A 19524-nucleotide genomic window follows, 5' to 3' on the forward strand; every position below is an offset into this window, starting at 1 on the left:
TAAGTGCGTTTCTGCCCCGGTAGCATTTCATGTCACAGATCTGCGTTTGTTTAGTAGACCAAACTGTCAAAAAGTTATCGCAATCGTATTCGCGGTAAAGTGTTTTGTGCCCAACACCGGTTCATTCCAACACAGGGTGCCTATCTTGAGACTTACTGTACAAAGTGAATTGGTTAGTTGTAGTATATTTAACGTGTGGTTTTTATTGACGTTTAATAGAAGTGTTGTGTTTATAACAAATTTCTTTAAAAATAAATGTACTTGTATTTTTCTTCCTGAAACTTTGAGTCAGTGTTTGCTTGAGTCACAGTAATTGTGGTCCCTTTGTGTAATCTCTGCTACTGCTCATACACTCTTGAGATAAGCCTGGCTGCTCCGCCACTGCTACCACTGACATAGTACAGGCTTGTACCAAAGGTAAAACTTATCACCACCTGTAGTCTTAATTGTGTTTAGTGGTCCCTAAGGGAACTGCACAGGATTCTGCCTAACAACCGGCGCCACATGGGTGCTGCTCCGAGAAACTCTGGTCGATCCCCATCTGAGTAAAACTACAAATACCAGAAGGCCGTAGGAGGGCCGCCAAGATAGGTCAAAATGGGCATACAGGAGGCCAAGCAAAATCCTCATACAGTCAAAAGCCTTTGACCTAAGAACCATAAGGAAAACAAGGGAAGTGAGTCCCGTAAAAATTGAAAGTAAATGTGAAGGTGAAGTTGGCAAGAGTGAACCCGGAAGAGGGATGCTGACAGAGGGGCAAAGACTAAAGTCCTGAGAAACAGTTTGTTGACAAAGGCGAACCCTGCAGAGGGAAGTCCACTCGAACTGTTTAGAAAGACATTAAGATTTGTTAATAAAGGACAAACCGTAGTGAACCCGGAGGAGGGAGGCTGAAAGTAAATGGGGGGGGGGGGGTCAGACCCAGAGAGAAGAGAGACCCAGGGGTGAAGAGTTCTCACCCGAAGTAAAACCAGGAAACAAACTTTTATTTTTGTTCAAGGAACTTGTTGTTTTGTTATTGAATATGTCAGGCCCTTGAAGGCAAGAGACTTTCCAGAGAAGTGAGACTTGGCCTTTGACGACCCTGATAATTGCAAGTAAAACTGCTGTCTCGTACTGGGGAAGCTCGAGAGAGTACTGTGCTCCAAAAAGTCACTTTTCTTTTCCCACACCCTTTTTATATTAGTTTTAAGGTTTGGCAATATGTTTCTTGGTATTGCCAAACCTTAAAAATAAAAAGGGTAGTCCCTTTTTTTGACACAACGCCACTAGGACTGCCTTATTTTTATTTGATGATCGACACTTGCTTCCAATCTTAGATATGGGTTTAGATTAGGCATTTTTCCAACCTGCGTACAGTTTAATAAACACCCTTGAACTGTGATCACTTTTGTCTATTTTTACTGTTGCCACCATGAGTGCCTTACACTATGCACTACCTGAACAAACAAGGTGGCGTGCGCTCCCTTCCCCCCTGCAGAGAGGCGATGCAGCTGTGTTTCTGGTTGCAGGAGAATCAGATCTCGGTCTCTGCAGTTCATCTGGCGGTGTCAGAGAACGCTTTGGCAGATGCTCTGAGCAAGCAGAGCATGGTCTCACACGAGTGGGAGGTGTGCCATGAAGTCCTGGAAGAGGTCGCCTCTCTCTCTGGGGTACCCCAGCAGTGGATCTGTTTGCCACAGAGACCAACAGGAAGTGCAGACAGTTTTGCTTGAGGGAATACCCAGCAAAGGGCGCACTGAGGGACTCTTTTCGAGGGGATTGGGTCCTCCGACATATTCCATATCTATGACGGTAATCACCACAGCTGTGCTGCTTCAAAAAATCTTTCTGCTTCCTGCATCAATGCCGTCGATACGCCGTCCTGGAGGGCCTCCGTCGAGCCGACGTCGCCGGATGTTATAAGTAGGACGCACGACACCCGTAGCCTTCGTTCCATTGCTTCCGCGAACGTGTTCGCTTCGGAGATCTCGGCGAGCCTCGATTCAACTGATTCCTGTTCTTTCGGTTCTTCGAACCTGTTGCTTCATTGCTATCGAATATGTTGTCTTTGGCTTCTTACACCTGCGGTCCGGGTTTAAGACGTGTCGGATATGAGGGTCCAAGATGTCCCTGACGGATACGCACAACGCTTGCCTCTGGTGCTGCGGGGAGGACCATGATACTGACGACTGTGTCGACTGCCAATCATTCACTTCGAAGTCCTTGCGGGAGCGTAAGAAGCTGTCAATCGGTAAGGTGGCCAAACCCCGGAAGTCGCGTTCCATTGATCTTTCGATGAACGATTCGAGGGGCGACTCTCCGCATCGTCGTCGTGAGTCTGGGGGTTCTCGGTCTGGGAGTCGGTCCCGCCATGCCTCTGCCTCTTCGAGGCACTCTAGGAAGCACCGTCGCAGGTCGCCTTCCCCGTCCTCTTCCGCGCACTCCCCCCGTCGGCGGGTAGCTTGTCCCAACAAGCATTCCACTCCTGAGGAATGGGATTCGTTCCGAAAGGAGATGTTGGTGATTTTTCAATCGCTGGGCTCCGGTCCGGCCGCGCCGTCTGAGGACGCCGGTCGAGGCTGCGCTAGAGACACCGCTCTACCCCCTTCGGGCTCGAGCAGTCGTCGCGACCATTGGGCGCCTTCGAGGTCCCGGTCGGACAAGGATGGTCGCTCTAGGCATGCCCGTTCCAGGTCCCGGTCCTCGACCCCATCGAGACCGCGAGACTCTGTGAAGTCTTCGAAGAAGACATTGACGCTGGCGGCGGCGAGGTCGTCGACGGACTCTCTCGAGGCCCCGCCTCCGAGGAAGTCGTCGACGTCATCTGCGCCCAGGCTGTCGAGAGACACGCTCGGGGCTCCGCCCTCGAAGCCTGTCGATGCCGTGTCAGCTGTCGGCGCCACGCTCGATGTTGACGCCCATTCCGTCGACGCCCTCGATGCCTTTCGAGGCAGCCTTGTCGGAGGTACCCCGTGGCACGATGGCACCCCTCAGAAAGGCGATGGCTAAGGCTAAGCATGTCTTTGTGCCTTTTTCTGTACCCTCTTTCCAGCCTCTGGATTATATTTCTGAGGTGGATGAGGGGTCTGAGGAAGGTGAGGTTCCTGCATTGGTTCCTGATGACATTGTTTCTGGTCACAGTCAACTTGAGGACCTGCGTCAGTCACTGCACGACGCCAGTGGTCTTGACACCTCTCCGGAGGTGGAGTTTGGTAGGCCGGAGCCTGGCACGCATGCTGAATCTTCACATCGGTGCCTCATGTCGAGGGTCACTGAATACCTGGGTCGGCCTGCCCCCCCTGGGGATTTTCAGCAGGATGACCTGACTGATATCTTGGACCAAGGTCCTCCAACTGACTTGGTGCTGCCATTCCATACGGCCTTGCAGAGAAGGGTGGCTGCGGCTTGGACTTCTCTGGAGAGACTCCAGGCAGTGAGCAAGTCCTTGCCGAAGAAATATCGCCCAGCCAGTGGCGACCCCTGCTACTTGACAACACCCCCTCGGGAGAGTTTGGTGGTGCAAGCGGCTACGGCCCCCGCAAAGCAGGCGTCGTATCCTACCATTCCTCCTGATGGGGACGACAAACGTTTTAACGGCTGGGCGAAGAAGGTATTTTCTTCTGGGGGTATGGACTTCAGGCTTCCAACTCCGTTTGTGCCTTGTCTCGTTTCACGCACACTCTGTGGAACTGCATTTCCTTCGTGGCTGATCACATCCCCGAAGGGGAGGAACGGGATGGTTTCCTTGCTATCGTGCAGGATGACAAGGACGCCATGTGTGAATCCGTTCAGTCGGGTCTGGACATGGTTGATTGCGTCAGCCGGTCCATGGCGGCGAGCACCGTAATGCGCAGGTTCGCGTGGTTGCGGAAGTCGGGTTTTGCTCCGGATGTTCAAAGCCGTCTCCTCAACATGCCCTTTGATGGTGAACATCTTTTTGGCAGCAAGGCTGACAAGAGTCTTGAGAGGTTGCAGACCTCGAAAGCTGCAGTGAAGTCATTGGGCGCTGCAGTACGCCAACCTCCGCCTTTTCGTCCTAGGGGACAGCAATGGAGGAGAGGTTCGTTTCGTTATTACTCATCCTCCAGTAGAGCGAGAGGAGCTGCAAGTCAAAGGGGCAACTGTACGAGTGCCAGAGGTGGAAAACAAGGTACTCGAGGTGCTAAGGCCATGCAATCAGTTGCCTCTTTGCCCTCAGGCACTGCCGCAGCCGCTTCAGCTCAGTCATGAGGCCCATGGTTCGCCGGTTGGGGGGAAGGCTGGCGCAGCATCTTGTAGAGTGGCATGCCATTAGTTCAGATGTGTGGGTTCTGAAGATCATAACCCACGGCTACTGTCTTCCTTTCCGGTAGAGGCCTCACGACAATCCACCAAGGAATCTCTCTGTGAAGAGTCCGGATCCGCTCCTTGCGCAGGAAATTCAATCCCTGCTGGAGAAAGGCGCCATAGAACTGGTGCCTGTAGCGGAGAGGAACAAGGGATGGTATTCCCCTTATTTTTTTATTTTGAAGAAAGACGGAGGATTGAGACCCATCATGGACTTGCGCGGTTTGAACAAGCTCCTCAGGAAGCACAGGTTCAAGATGGTTACTCTTTCTCAAGTCCTCCAGGCCCTTCAACTGAAGGACTGGTTGGTGTCTCTCGACCTCAAGGGCGCTTATTTTCATGTGCCGATCTATCCAAAGCACAAGAAGTACCTAAGGTTCGCGGTTGGCGACTCACACTTTCAGTTTCTGGTCCTGCCGTTCTGATTGACCTCTGCCCCGAGGGTCTTCACCAAGCTCATGGTGGTGGTGGCAGCGTACCTCAGGAAAGGGGGGGATTCACGTCTACCCCTAACCGGACGATTGGTTGATCAGGGCGCGCTCTCCTGAGCAAGTCCTGGATCATCTGTCAGTCACCTGTCACTCCCTTCACAAGCTGGGCTTCTCCCTCAACTTAAAGAAGTCCAACTTGACCCCAACTCTGCGGCTCCAGTACATCGGAGCAGTGCTCGACACGTCCCTGGGGGTTGTGTTTTCCTCCCCAGGTGAGGGCTCACCACATTCAACAGATGGTGCACAAGTTTCAACATGCCCAGATTCTCCCAGCGTTCGAGTTCTTGAGGTTGCTCGGCCTCATGGCATCCTGCATTCTTCTGGTGCCAGAGGTCAGGTTGCGGATGAGATCTCTACAATGGGCCCTCAAGCTTCAATGGTCAGTCTTCCGGCAGGTTGTCAGACCCCGTTGAGGTGCTGCCCTTGGTCGCCCAGGACACAATAGGGTGCCTATAGGCTAAATGTGCAGGATTGTCCCGACAATAGTATTTTAACACAACAAAGGAACAAAACCTGAAGTTCCATTCACAATTGCAAAAACTGTCTATTCCAAAGTGGTCCTCGTGAGAGAGCCAGTATGGAACACTATAGGAGGTACCCCAGCTTGCAGTTTTTACACACAGACCACAGAAGGATAGGATGAAGTTCTAGCTACAACTATCTGAACACCCTCTAAGGCTAGGTTGCGCTGTTTTTCCGCTTATCTTAAAGCAGACAGGAAACGGAATGGAGAATAACCGCAATCATAATATGCAACTGATGGTAAGATTCGAAAAACTGGGGCAGCCCCCTGATTAAAAAGGCGTCAATCACTCTGCATAAGAAGGGCAGTGTGTGACGTCACGGGCAGTATTATAAAACGCACACTAGGTCAGTCTACTCAGGGTAACAATTCAATTTTTCAGAACCTGTAGACCCAATAGTAGTAATGCACTAAAAGATAATCATAATGTTAGAAATTCAATCCGAGAGGTTTTTTAAAAAAACAAAATTTTTGAACATTCAAATTGTTCACTATGACGTTTCTGTGACTGAAATGTTGAAGAAGACCAAAAGGGCAATCTCGCACTCAAAGCGGCCCCTCGGAAAAAGCAAATGGTGCCCAAACAGTGTAGAAGCAAACTGCGTGGATCCTGACAGTTCTTAATCTACCGGTTTCAGTGGTTTTTAAATTAATTTACCCACTTTCTTCAGGACAGTCTTCACTTCCCAATGGATATAAGTTCATACATCGGGATGGAAAGAACAGATCTCGTGATGCTTCACCCCTCCTTCCCATTACGCCGTATAACACGTGAACAGGTTGGTGACCCTGTAGTGAATAAAACAATAACTGGGTCGCTCTTGTGTTGCATGACTAAATTGATTTTAATCTAAAACTATGCTCATTACAGCATGTTTAACAGTACACACCCTCTGGATAATCTATCCTATTTTCACATTAAGTCCAAACTCATTGCATAATTGCTATGGCAAATGCAGGTATAATTGTGCATTTTTAGGACAACCACAGGTTAAAGATCCAAAAGCCTGCATTATCGGTATTCCATCCAAATGTAATACATTTTCGTAAGCACTGTTGTTGAACAAGTGAACACGGCACTATCCCTTCCTCTTTGCCAATCTGTTATGAAGCAGGCAGACGTTGATGAAGGGGCCACACAGAAGAGGATTTCAAACAGGGTTTATTCAGTAACAACGGTAAGAAAACCCCCAGCCTCTGGGAGCTCCTCTCCGCTCACTCCACCCTGGAGTTTCTCCAACGCCCTCACATTCTAGTCTCACAAAACATAACCAGTTTACTTAAACACAGTAACCATGAATGGAGATTCTAAGAACCACCATGCCTGTGATTGTATGATGTCATCCAGTGAGCCGTCTTCTCCTAACTGTTATCCCACACTCGTGGTATTATGAATGCACCATTAGTGTTTCGCAAAAGACATGCATGTTCACTATACAATCATTCACCTCAAGGTGTTTGCAAAAAGTATCATAATGCTCCTGTGCGTTGTTAGTTTAAACCTTTAACGACTTTTCTGTAGTTGTTAAATTCAAACTGTCCATATCCCACTCGCATCTGTGTTACAGTAACTTGCCTACCTGTCTGCGCTGAACACGCGCTTATTCCCAGTTGGAAGCAAAAGCGGTTGTTCTTCTAAGCTTTTTGACTTGTTCATCAGCCATTCAAGAAGTGGGGTGCTGTGCTCGGCAATCAAGCGCGGGCAAAACGACCCTAATAGGGAAAATGAAATAACCGTTTGAGATGAGGTGTCCCTAGTTTGCCAACAGTGCGGGGGAAATACACAGACACACGTTTGAGTACCTGCACTGGATGGGCTGAAGACTTGATGATAAAGGATTGGAAGTATAAAATGGTTTGAGAATTGGACAGACTAGATGGACGGTGTCTTCATGTTCCCCCTTTCTGGAGATCAATGCTGGTTAAAAATGGGAGTTTGCTGGCATCCTTGCTGCACATTGTTTCCGACAACCACTTGTTCTTTCTAAATGCTACTATTGTTTTACATGTATGCCTATTATTTAGAGTACTTAATGACTGGATGTTTAAAATTTTGTTTCCTAGTGATGTTTACCTGTCATCTCGGGACAGACAAATACTAGATTGGCATTTTGCCAATTTAGAGTTTGCCAATGCAACACCCTTATCAACACTCTCCTTGAAGCATTGGGACCAGGTAATATTTACATAACATTATATGGCTCTTAAATCACATTAATGCAATTTTGAAATTTTTAATGTTGGTACTTTTGAGATTTGGCAGTATCAGCAGTACACAACGATGCATACGTTTTATTCTAGTGCTTTTTGTTGCCAAGTTGTTTAATATCATTCAGTAACATGAGGGCTACTGAAATCATAAGTGTTGCTCTCTAAGAGGCATATGCTAAGCAGAATTGTGTGGCTCGATAAACACATTTGGAACGCGAGAGCAGGCCTAGCTCCCTCGTTTGTGGTTACTCACCATTCACTCTCCCAGTACACCCTCAATTCTGAAATCCCTAGTGCCTTACAGCTGATTCTGATAATGCTTTATCTGTATGGAATTATTAATCCCAATTTGGAGCTTTACCTCATCTCTTGAAAACTCCTGTATTTTATGTGGCGCAGTCATTTTGTTATTAGCATTTTAGCGGAAAGGTAGTAATCCTTGTGGCAACACACTTCACTGTCCAATCTGTTATCTGAATAATATCTGTTATTTTCTTAATGTACCCATATTAATTGTATTAATGTCTTTTTCAGTATTTTCTTTTTAACATTCTTCCGATTTGGCTAAATACTCCAGGCACACTACCGCAGTATTCAGTGTCATGCAAGGCATGGATTGCAAGCATATCAACCACTCCCTCGACCGTTGCTACCCACAGGGCATTGCCAGGAAGTGTCCTGTGGGTAGTGGGCATGTGGATTGGCCATCAGCCATGCCCCAGGCACACTATTACTGTCTTCATTACACACGAGACATAGCTGCGCATATGTTGTGGGTAGTGTGGCTAGGCATGTCCTTTAGCATTTCTTTTGGGTAGTGCACCTAAAGCATGGCCTGTAGCTTTGCTCCAGGTGCAGTACCTATACTTGTGCTAGAATGATTAGCATCCGCTCCTTACTCAGTCTTGTTCTCTGCACCTGTTTTTGGGGGAGATATTGCCTATTTTGCTATTAAAGGAATAGTCGGCCCAAAAATATTATTGTCCCGAGCGTTCGTGCATGTGGTTTTAAGCAAACTGTGATCTATCGTAAAAACATTCCGAGGGGATTGGGTCCTCCGACGTATTCCATATCTATGACAGGTAATCACCACAGCTGTGCTGCTTCGGAAACTTTTTCCTGCGTCGATGCGCCGTCATCGAGGACCTCGTCCGACGTCATCCGATGTGATAAGTAGGACGCACGACGCCCGTAGCCTCAGTTCCGTTTTTTCCACGAACGTGTTGCTTCGTGAATCTCGGTTAACGCCTCGACTCTTTGGAGTTCTGTTCTTCTCGGTTTTTCGAACCTGTTCGCTTTTGTGAGAATCTCCTTCGTGTGAAGATGTCTTCTACTTCGTCTTCGACCCCGCGTCCAGGCTTCAAGAAGTGCGGGGAGTGTGGGTCCAAGATGTCGGTGACGGACTCGCACGACACCTGCCTCTGGTGCCTCGGGGAGGCCCACGACACGGATGACTGTATCGACTGCCAGTCGCTCACGTCCAAAGCCTTACGTGAACGTAAGAAGAAGTTGTTGGTAGGTCGGGTGTCCAAGCCCCGGAAGTCGAAGTCTGCGGGGCTTTCGACGGATGATTCGAGAGGAGACTCTCCGCGTCGTCGGAAGTCTCGTGGGTCTCCTTCTAGGAGTCTGTCTCACCACTCCTCGGCCTCTTCGAGGCATTCTCGGAAGCGCCGACAGCTGTTGTCTTCCAGGTCCTCTTCTGAGGACTCTGGCCGGCACGTCGCTTACCCCACCAGCCGTGTGACGCCAGAGGAATGGGCTTCCTTCGGGAAGAAAATGCTGGCGATTCTCGAGTCGCAGGGTACTAAGCCGTCCGCGCCCCCGAGTGGGGTCGGCTGTGAGAGGTCGAGAGACACCGCTCGCAAGAGTGGTCGGCACGAGTCACGGGAGAGGTCCCGTTCGGACAAGGGGACTCGTTCTCGACGTACCCGTTCCAGGTCCCGGTCCTCGACGCGTTCGAGACCGTGTGCACCTGTGATGTCTTCGAGGAAGACATCGACGTCTGAGGCGTCGAGGGCGTCAACAGGCTTTCTCGAGGCTCCGAGGAAGTCGTTGAAGCCGTCGACGCTCAGGTCGTCGAAGGACACGCTCGGTGCTCCGGCATCGAGGGCTGTGTCGATGCTGGCGGCGCTGCATCTGACGTCGACACCGATTTACTCGCCGCCGATCCTCTCGGCGCCGATGCCTGTTCTCTCGGCGCCGATTCACTCGACGCCTTTCGAGGCCGGGGTGTCGGAGGTACCCCATGGTATGGGGGAACCCCCTAGGAAGGCTCTGGTTAAGAGCAAGCACTCTCGGATGCCTTCTTTTCGCCACCTGGAATATATTTCGGAGGTGGATGAGGATTCTGATGGCCTGGTTCCTAGTCAGGTTCCAGATGAAATGGTCTCGGCCCATAGTCAGTTTGACGATTTGAGGCAGTCACTGCATGATGCCAGTGGACTGGACACCTATCATGGAGGTGGAGTTTTGTAGGCCTGAGCCTGGCTCTCATGCCGATTCCTCGTACCGGCGCCTTATGGCTAGGGTTTCCGAGTACTTAGGATGGTCTGCTCCCTCAGGGGAGTTTGTGCAGGATGAGCTCACGGACATCCTTGATGTTGGTCCCCCAACTGACCTGGTACTGCCGTTTCATATGGCTCTACAGAGAAGGGTGGCGGCGGCTTGGACTGCTCCGGAGAGTCTCCCGGCGGTGGGCAGTCCTTGTCGCGAAAATACCGTCCAGCCAGTAGCGACCCCTGCTACTTTACCAGGCACCCCACTCCTGAGAGTTTGATGATGCAGGCGGCCACGGCCCCGGCAAAGCAGGCGTCGTACCCTACCATCCCTCCTGATAGGGACGACAAATGTTTTGATGGCTGGGCGAAGAAAGTGTTTTCTTCTGGTGGTATGGCGCTTCAGGCGGCCAACTCCATTTGTGCCTTGTCTCGTTTCACACACACTGTGGAACTGTGTTGCGTTAGCGGCTGAACATATTCCCGAAGGGGACGAACGGGATGGTTTCCTTGCTATGGTCCAGGATGGTAAGGATGCCATGTGTGAGTCTGTTCAGTCGGGTTTGGACATGTCTGAATGTGTCAGCAGGTCCATGGCGGCGAGCACCGTGATACGCAGGTTTGCGTGGTTGCGGAAGTCGGGGTTTGCTCCTGATGTGCAGTCCCGGCTCCTCAACATGCCCTTTGACGGTGAACACCTTTTTGGCAGCAAGGCTGACGAACCTTGAGAGGTTGCAGACCTCCAAAGCTGCAGCGAAGTCGTTGGGCGCTCCAGTTCCCCAACCTCCGCCTTTTCGTCCTAGTGGACAGCAATGGAGGGGTGGTTCCTTTCACTATTACTCGTCCTTCAGTAAAGCGAGAGGAGCTGACAGTCAAAGAGGCCAACGCAGGGGTACCAGAGGTGGACGACCGGGTACCCGTGGTTCCAAGGCCGCTCGGGCAGTTGCCTCTTTGCCCTCAGGTAACGCCGCAGCAGCTACCACTCAGTCATGAGGCCATGTCCCATGGTTCGCCGGTTGGGGAAAGCTGGCGCAGCATCTTGTAGAGTGGCGTGCCATTACTTCAAATGTGTGGGTTCTGGAGATCATAACCCACGGCTACTGTCTTCCCTTTCGGCACAGGCCTCGCGACAATCCACCGGGGAACCTCTTTGCAGAGTCCGGATCCGCTCCTTGCGCAGGAAATTCAAGCCCTGCTGGAGAAAGGCGCCATAGAACTGGTGCCTGTAGCAGAGAGGAACAAGGGATGGTATTCCCCTTATGTTTTGATTTCGAAGAAAGACGGGGGATTGAGACCCATCATGGACTTGCACGGTTTAAACAAACTCCTCAGGAAGGACAAGTTCAAGATGGTTACTCTCTCTCAAGTCCTCTAGGCCCTTCAGCTTCAGGACTGTTTGGTGTCTCTCGACCTCAAGGATGCTTACTTCCATGTGCCGATCCATCCCAAGCACAAGAAGTACCTGAGGTTCACGGTTGGCGACTCACACTTTCAGTTTCGGGTCCTGCCGTTCGGATTGACCTCCGCCCGAGGGTTTTCACCAAGCTCGTGGTGGTGGCAGCGCATCTCAGGCAAGGGGGGGGATTCACGTCTACCCCTACCTGGACGATTGGTTGATCAGGGGGAGCTCTCCCGAGCAAGTCCTGGATCATCTGTCCGTCACCTGCCACTCCCTTCACAGGCTGAGCTTCTCCCTCAATTTAAAGAAGTCCCATTTGACGCCAACACAGCGGCTCCAGTACATCGGAGCAGTGCTCAACACTTCCCTGGGGCAGTGTTTTCCTCCCCAGATGAGGGCTCTTCACATTCAGCAGATGGTGCACAAGTTTCAGCATGCCCAGACGCTCCCAGCGTTCGAGATCTTGAGGTTGCTCGGCCTCATGGCATCCTGCATTCTTCTGGTGCCAGAGGCTCGCCTGCGGATGAGATCTTTGCAGTGGGCACTCAAGATGCAATGGTCGCAGTCCTCCGGCAGGATGTCGGACCCCGTTCAGGTGCCGCCCTCGGACGCGCGGGACCTTCTGTGGTGGGCCGTCGAAGGCAACTTGATGAAGGGGGCTCCATTTTGGCTTCCCTGGCCGGGGGTGTCGATCGTGATGGATGCATCCCTCACGGGTTGGGGAGCTCATGCCAACGAGCTGACAATCAGCGGTCGTTGGTCTCCGTCGGAGTCCAGACTCCATATCAATCTGTTGGAGCTGAGGGCCGTCAGGCTAGCCCTGAAGGCTTTTCTGCCGACTGTGCGAGGAAAGAATGTCCTGATCCTGACGGACAACACAGTGGCCATGCACTACCTCCACAAAAAGGGGGGGGCAGGGTCACTTCCTCTGTGCAGGGAGGCGATGCAGCTAGAGTTCTGGGCCATCCAGCAGGAAGTTTCTAGCTTGGCAGTTCATCTGGCCGGAGACGAAAACGTGACGGCGGACGCTCTGAGCAGGCAGAGCACGATCTCTCACGAGTGGGAGTTGGCTCAGGAGATTCTCCTGGAAATCTTCGCCCTTTGGGGGACCCCTCAAGTGGATCTCTTCGCCTCCAGTGTCAACCGGAAGTGCGAGAGGTTCTGCTCGCGGGAATTTCCTCCAAAAGGAGCCTTAGGAGACGCGTTTGTGGTGGAGTGGTCATTCCCGCTGCTGTACGCGTTTCCTCCAGTCCCCGTCCTCCCGCCAGTGCTGCGGAGGTTACGGAAGTTCGGTTCCCGGATGATCCTCATTGCTCCGGCGTGGGCTCGGAGGACGTGGTACCCGGACCTTCTCAACTTGTCCATCTGCCCTCCACGTCGTCTTCCCTACAGAGACGGTCTGCTCTCACGGGCGGGGGGGGTCAGGTTCTCCATCTAGAGGTCAGATCCCTCAACCTTCACGCTTGGCTTCTGAAAGGTTGAGTTATAAGGATTGGGACCTCCCTGAAGACGTGATGGAGGTGTTGCTCTCGGCCCGACGGCCAGCAACAAAGTCTCTGTATCGTTGCCGTTGGCGTAAGTTCTGCGACTGGTGCAGAGTTCAGAATGTGGATCCTTTTGCATGTGACATCCCCATGGTTCTGTCCTTTTTACTTTCTTTGGCCCACAGGTGTAACGCTCACCTGATTCCTGCAGAGGCGCCGGTCTTGACTGGGTGAATGCCGTATCTTCAAAGGTGATGTGTAACACACGGTTGGCTCTTTGGGCTGGACCACTGTATGTCTGACTCGAAGAGTAAGATGTCTGCAGATAGAAAATATGGGATTAATGAACTGGGTTTATTGGGTGCCTCTCTCCTCTTCCCTTTCTCTTCTCCTGTAGAACCCCAAAGGTTAACGCCTTCACCTTAGGTAAGTGAACGCCGAGCTCTCCATCTGCCTCGGGGCAGGGTGCCGTAACCAGTTTCTTCACTGGATAAGGGTGCAGGCCTCTTGACCCCAGAGGACTGCTGTCCGTCATTAACTGCACGAACGGTAAGTTCTGGGCACTTCAAATGTCTTAAAAGTCTTTTGTAATGATATCTCTTGTTTTGCAGGGTTCCGGCGATGGCGGATGGCGGGCTGATGAGAGTTGAGGATCGAACCCGCGTGAGGAATAGAAGCGCCTGGAAGCACGTAAGTAAGCGCTTGTAGCCTGCTTCACGATGCGCACTAACTGTCCCTTTTATCTTGCAGGTACAAGTTCGGAGCTTTAGAGAAGCTGAAGGGTGCTGGAATACCCACTGGATTCGGCGTGGGAAGGAGTAATGGCACGTGAGTAAAAAAGTTGCCCAATGTCTTTAAACGCACCTTCTTTTGTCTTTCAGATGCGGGATGCAGTGCGAAGACCTCCGGAGCATGCGAAGAGTAGGTAAGCCTTTGTCTTTCAGATGCCGGAATGCAGTGCGAAGACCTCCGGAGCATGCGAAGAGTAGGTAAGCCTTTGTCTTTCAGATGCCGGAATGCAGCGCGAGGCGTTGGTGACAGCCGATGGACCAGGTAAGAGATGCGCTGCCACTGAAGACCGTAGTGCTAACCTGTTCTTTCTTTGTCTTTACAGGTGCTGCTGAAGACTGGATTCCAGGATGGTAAGCCTTTGTTCCCTTAGGCCCAGGATCAGAAGCAGAAGACACGATGAGCGTTCTGCTGCAGAGAATGCAGAATAACGCAAAGCAAGATTCATCCATCGGGTGTGGTTTAAATAGCCTCCTGTAGTGCTTAGGTGTCTCCTTCCACAGCCACGCCTAGGTAAGAAAAGAGTTCCTGCTTTCCAGAAGAGTTCCAGTGTTCTGAACCTAGGGAGTGGCTCCTGCCCCACCCAACAGGAAAAGTAGTCCCAAACAGAAGAGGATCGGGGGTTCAACTGGCAGGTAAGTAAGCAGCATGGTCTGCTGCAGGTAAGTCCACCCAAGCATTGCGAGCCCGGCGCTTCCAGCGTTGGACTGGGCATCTTTATGAGCCTGGTGCCACTGGCGCCAGGACAGGGTCCAAAAGGTCCCAATTGGGACTGGCTGGCACTCGGAACCGGGGTTATGGGTCTGCTTCCAAGGGAGTCTGGCAAGTCCTGATCTTTTGGAAGCAGAGATCATGACAACAGGGGCTTACAAGTGGGTACCATTAAAGGTTACCTGGCGGCGCTGTCCATCTTTAAGCGCTCGTCTGAAGAGTGTTCCTACTTTAAAATCCCTTTAATTTCACAGTTTCTGAAAGGGCTCACTAATGTGTTCCCTCCGTCACCTTTCCTGGTGCCCGGTTGGGATTTAAACCTTGTTCTTAAGTTTCTTATGGGTGCTCTGTTTGAGCCTTTGCATTCTTGCCCTTTGAGGCTGTTGACTCTGAAAACTGTGTTTTTGGTTGCGGTTACTTCCGCTCGCAGAGTGAGTGGGTTACAGGCACTTTCAGTTAAGCCACCCTTCACTGTATTTGATAAGGACAGGGTTGTCCTTAGAGTTCGTCCTTCTTTTCTTCCGAAGGTGGTTTTGGAATTTCATTTGGCCCAGAAGGTTGTTCTTCCAGCATTCTATCCTCCTCCGCATCCTGGTAAGGAAGAGGAGAGGCTCCATAGGCTTAATCCTATGAGAGCTTTAAGCTTTTATGTTTCACGCATGTCCCGGGTCAGAGTGGACGATCAACTCTTTATTGGTTACGCTGGAAAGCGTTTGGGACAGGCTGTGACGAAACAGACTTTGTCTCGCTGGATTATTTTGGCCATCTCAGAGTGTTACCGCTTGGCGGGTAAGGACCCGCCGGCTGGCTTGCGGGCCCATTCTACCAGGGGTATGGCTGCATCTACTGCCCTGCAGAGGGGTGTTCCTATTCGCAACATCTGTGATGCAGCCACCTGGGCTTCTGTACATACATTTGTACGTCACTATTCCCTCTATTCCATCCGAGGACAGGATCTGGCCTTTGGCAAGGCGGTCCTTTGCTCTGCTATTTGATTGGCAATTCTAAATTTTGTTTCTAAATTCTTTCCCTCCTCCTTGCTCTGGTACTGCTTTGGGAGTCTGTCATAGATATGGAAAACGTCGGAGGACCCGATCCCCTCGAAGAACAAGTTACTTTCTTACCTGGTAATGTTTTTCTGATGGGATGGTCCGACGACGTATTCCATATCGCTCTCTCCCTGCCTTCCCCACTGCAGAATTTCTTTTGCGATTGCAGCTTACGTTCCGCAAGGCTTTGTGTCTGACTGGCAGTTGACTAATGTCACACGTTCTGGGGGAAAAAACGACAACTGAGGCTACGGGCATCGTGCGTCCTACTTATCACATTGGATGACGTCGGACGAGGTCCTCGACGACGGCGCATCGACGCAGGCGCCGTAAAAAGTTTCCGAAGCAGCACAGCTGTGGTCATTACCTGTCATAGATATGGAATACGTCGGTGGACCATCCCATCGAAAGAACGTTACCAGGTAAGAAAGTAACTTGTTCTTCCTTTGCACCTTACCTTAGTTTTCCGCACTTTTACAGATGTAAAATCAGGCAGCAGACGCGGCCATCTTGTGCTAAACGTAGCCGTTGCCGCAACGCCCGAAGTTGAACTGCCCTCGCAGCACTAAATCATATCCCCGTCCCTGAAGCTGACATCACTAGACGCGCACTGCCCATTTCACAATGCAAATGCACGTCTCGTGTCAACGTTCTCTGTGAGCTAGCTAATGACGTGTCTCTGTGGAAATGGCAGGACGCCTCTTTCCTCAATAAGTATAAACATACCGCTTCTAATCAGACAATATCAGAGTTGCTTTTTCAATCGTTTCGCTGTCGTTTTTTCAATATCTTGTGACTCGTTTCTGCTCTGTTTAGCTATCTTCATTGCTCGTAGCCTGTGCGATCAGAAACTAGTACTAGCATTACTATTGATTTTAATTTTGTTGTATAATGGCAACAATACAGCCCTACCAGTACGAGCCAGAGTATTCCGAGGTGGAATTAGTTGAAAGAGAAAGATGCGTAAACGATGGGCCATCGGACGACAGTTGGGAGGACGAATCGCTGGATCCTGAACCAGAGACTAATCGCATGGAAGAAGCCTCCACCTGGTGTACCTGCAATCAGTGCGAGGTCATGCAAACCGAAGCAGAGAACTGCTGCTGCAGAGAAAACTCTGGATGCTTGGCCTACATATCGGAAGACGAGACACAGCTGCAATTCGTAACCGAGCTGCATGACTTCAGGGCAGCCTGCCTCACAAGGTCCGTGTTGAGGATTATGATGGTGCTTCTGCACGAACTTCGTGCAACAGTTCGCCCTCGCAATCCAAGTACTCTAGAGGTTATGTAACTTAGGCCACTAATATTTCATGTTTATCTCCTATATTGTCGTAAATTTGATCTATCACTGCCAAATTAATGTAGTCTGGCAATTCAATACATCCCTCGCGATTTGGGGAAATCAAAGTGGTCATCTTATGTGTCTTTCACGTACAACCAAAAAACAATATTTCTCTTGCCCCCAAACGTTCTGGATTGCATGGGTGTTCACTTTTGTAATGTGTCTACACTTTAAAGCCCAAGTTGATTGGTCCATGAAGTAACCTTTGTACTGGCAACTATTCCATAGGATACAAGATTGCATTCTCAACTAAGGTTTGTACACTTATCTACATTTAAATGTATGATTCTCTTACACAGGTGGCACAGGCTGGTGGCCTATCGTTCGTTAACTTGGTGGCGTCATGGGTGGCTTGGATACCGTGTTCGACGAGTAACACCCGCTGGTGTCGTTGGTGCCATTCGAGACAAATTCCCCAGTGACAGCGGTCAGTACAGGAGATTTTCCCACACTGTGCTGCAACCCGAAGTATACAATTTGTAGTGCATTTGTGCCATCAATATCAGCAATAAAATAAAAATAATCTTTTTATGAATAGTTCCCAATTTTTCATTGAATCAAGGACACGGTCACTTGTCCTGGCAGTGCTGGCATGGTGGGAACGGCCAGGTGCCAAACACCATGTACACTTCAAAGGTATCTACCGCGCAGGGGCCATTGTTCACATGGCCTAGCCAGACCAGTGTCTCCAGGCAGGCTCCCCGGCAGCAGGCCACGCCCCTGCAATCCACATGATTGACTCCATTCAGCAGTGTTCATCCCTTTTCTGCATGCCCCTCCATCCCCCCTCCAGTATCAATATCAGTTCGCACCTGTGGCTGTGCCCCAAAAAAGGAGCTGGCAGGGTGGTAACGGCCAAGGTGCCAAACACCATGTAAACTTCAAAGGTATCTTCCGCACAGGGGCCATTGTACTTGCGGCCTCCCCAGACCCTGTGCCTCCAGGCAGGCTCCCCTGAAGCAGGCAGGCTCCCCTGCAGCAGGCAGGCTCCCCTGCAGCAGGCAGGCTCCCCTGCAGCAGGCAGGCTCCCCTGCAGCAGGCAGCTCCCCTGCAATCCACATATGTGTGTCTCCATTCAGCAGTGTTCCAGCCCTTTTCTGCATCACATACACACTCACTTTTCTATTTCTTTATGCACCCTTTGATAGTTATCCTGAGAACATCTGTGAGCACTGGAAGTCAACTCGTGATCGTGCTACCTGTTCTCCTGCTACTATCTACCCTGCTTGCTGAATCCAATTGTTTGTTAGTCAAGGTATGGGCAGGTCATTACACATCGGTTTCTGATCTCAACATTTCTATCTATTTCGAACGAATGTTCCTAATACTGTAATGTTCATTCATCTCAATGACCTAACCATTGTCTACTGTTTAAAGTGTTCTGATCAAGATATATAGCAAATTTGCATCTTTCTCAAACCATGTCTATAAGCACGTTTCCTTTTGATGCATGAAAGTACATTCAACAGACAAGTATCACGTTACGATTTACGTTGCATCAATCAATTCTGTATGAAAGTTATCCCGGTGTATATTCGACTATACTACACAGGTTTTGCTTCTTTGACCAAAAGAAACATTGCATATAATCACATCAATTTCATGCATTCAGTAGAATTCTTTTGTAATTAGGTTTACTTTTTGTTATACAGATTTTTCAAGAATGCCTTCTTCTATGGTTTTCGGTTGCCGTTCTAGGAGCCATGTCAAAAGTATGGGTACTATCGTGCATAAATTCCTGACGAATATTGATTTAATAAGAGAATGAGTTCGACATTTTGGATTTCCGGTGGGCGAGCTTGAAAGGAGAGTCGAGGCTGTCTTGGGCGACTTGAGGGCCAATTGATTCCACATCTGTAGCCTGCATTTTACCCTGGATATGTACGACCAATCGCAGTACACAAAAAAGCATCGACTCAGAATCTCTCTTAAATTACTTCCAAATGCAAATCCAACTCTATTCGTGCACACGCTGCCTGAGGTGAGTCCCGGATGATGAATTGCATATTTACCAGATTGTATTACTTTGTTTTTAACTATACCACATTTTAGTACACCTCAGTCCCTGAAAAGTAATTATGATCATAGAGAAAAATGCCATAGTGCTCTTCAAAAGAGGTATAATCTTTGGTAGTCAATTGAACTACCTTTGTAAATTTCAATTTAAGATGCGTCCCATTACTGTGCGTATTTTCATGGGTGCCAACTTTTCATTTTCGCTATGGGGACAAAAAATCCCACACCGTGAAGCGAGAGAGCTGATCTCATCCCAAGTCAAATCACCACATTTTACAGCACATGTTGCAGTAAGAAGAAAGCCATATGATTTACAGGAAGGTATAAACGTATGACCTCTCAGCAACAATCACCTATCCTGCTGAGTTGCCTTTGCAACATTCTGCTATAGGATCAGCTGATATTCCTGCACCTGGCAACAGTTTTGGCCTGCACAGTCCCTCCAATTAACCCTCAGTAGGTACATTACTGATACTCCCTTCTCATTTTGTAGTGAGCAGCACCTGATAAACAGTTATCTGCTTGGAGTTTATTTCTTTTGACAGTCAAATTAATCCATTTCTCCACCAAAGTGAGTGCTCCCAGGCAAATCCGTTTATCACTCTGTGCTTTATGTGCTAAAATTAGAAGTCTCCAATGTGGAAAGGTCATTTTCACAAATCAAACTTCTTGGAAAGAAAAGAAAGGCCAGGGATGGGCAAAGA

At 49.9% G+C, this 19524-nt stretch overlaps 1 protein-coding gene across 2 annotated transcripts in view; it reads left to right on the forward strand.

Annotated features, from left to right (window-relative positions):
* The window catches only part of KDM1A (lysine demethylase 1A), a 1518024-nt gene that overhangs the window by 945302 nt on the left and 553198 nt on the right, over positions 1-19524 (forward strand). For both annotated transcript variants that reach the window (XM_069622738.1, XM_069622739.1), the window contains exon 13: positions 7387-7498. In XM_069622738.1, the coding sequence (XP_069478839.1) occupies positions 7387-7498 (112 nt within the window). The remainder of the gene's footprint in view (positions 1-7386; positions 7499-19524) is intronic.

Source organism: Ambystoma mexicanum, chromosome 11 (genome assembly GCF_040938575.1).
Source record: "Ambystoma mexicanum isolate Mex_15411 chromosome 11, UKY_AmexF1_1, whole genome shotgun sequence".
Classification (NCBI taxonomy): Eukaryota; Metazoa; Chordata; class Amphibia; order Caudata; family Ambystomatidae; genus Ambystoma; species Ambystoma mexicanum.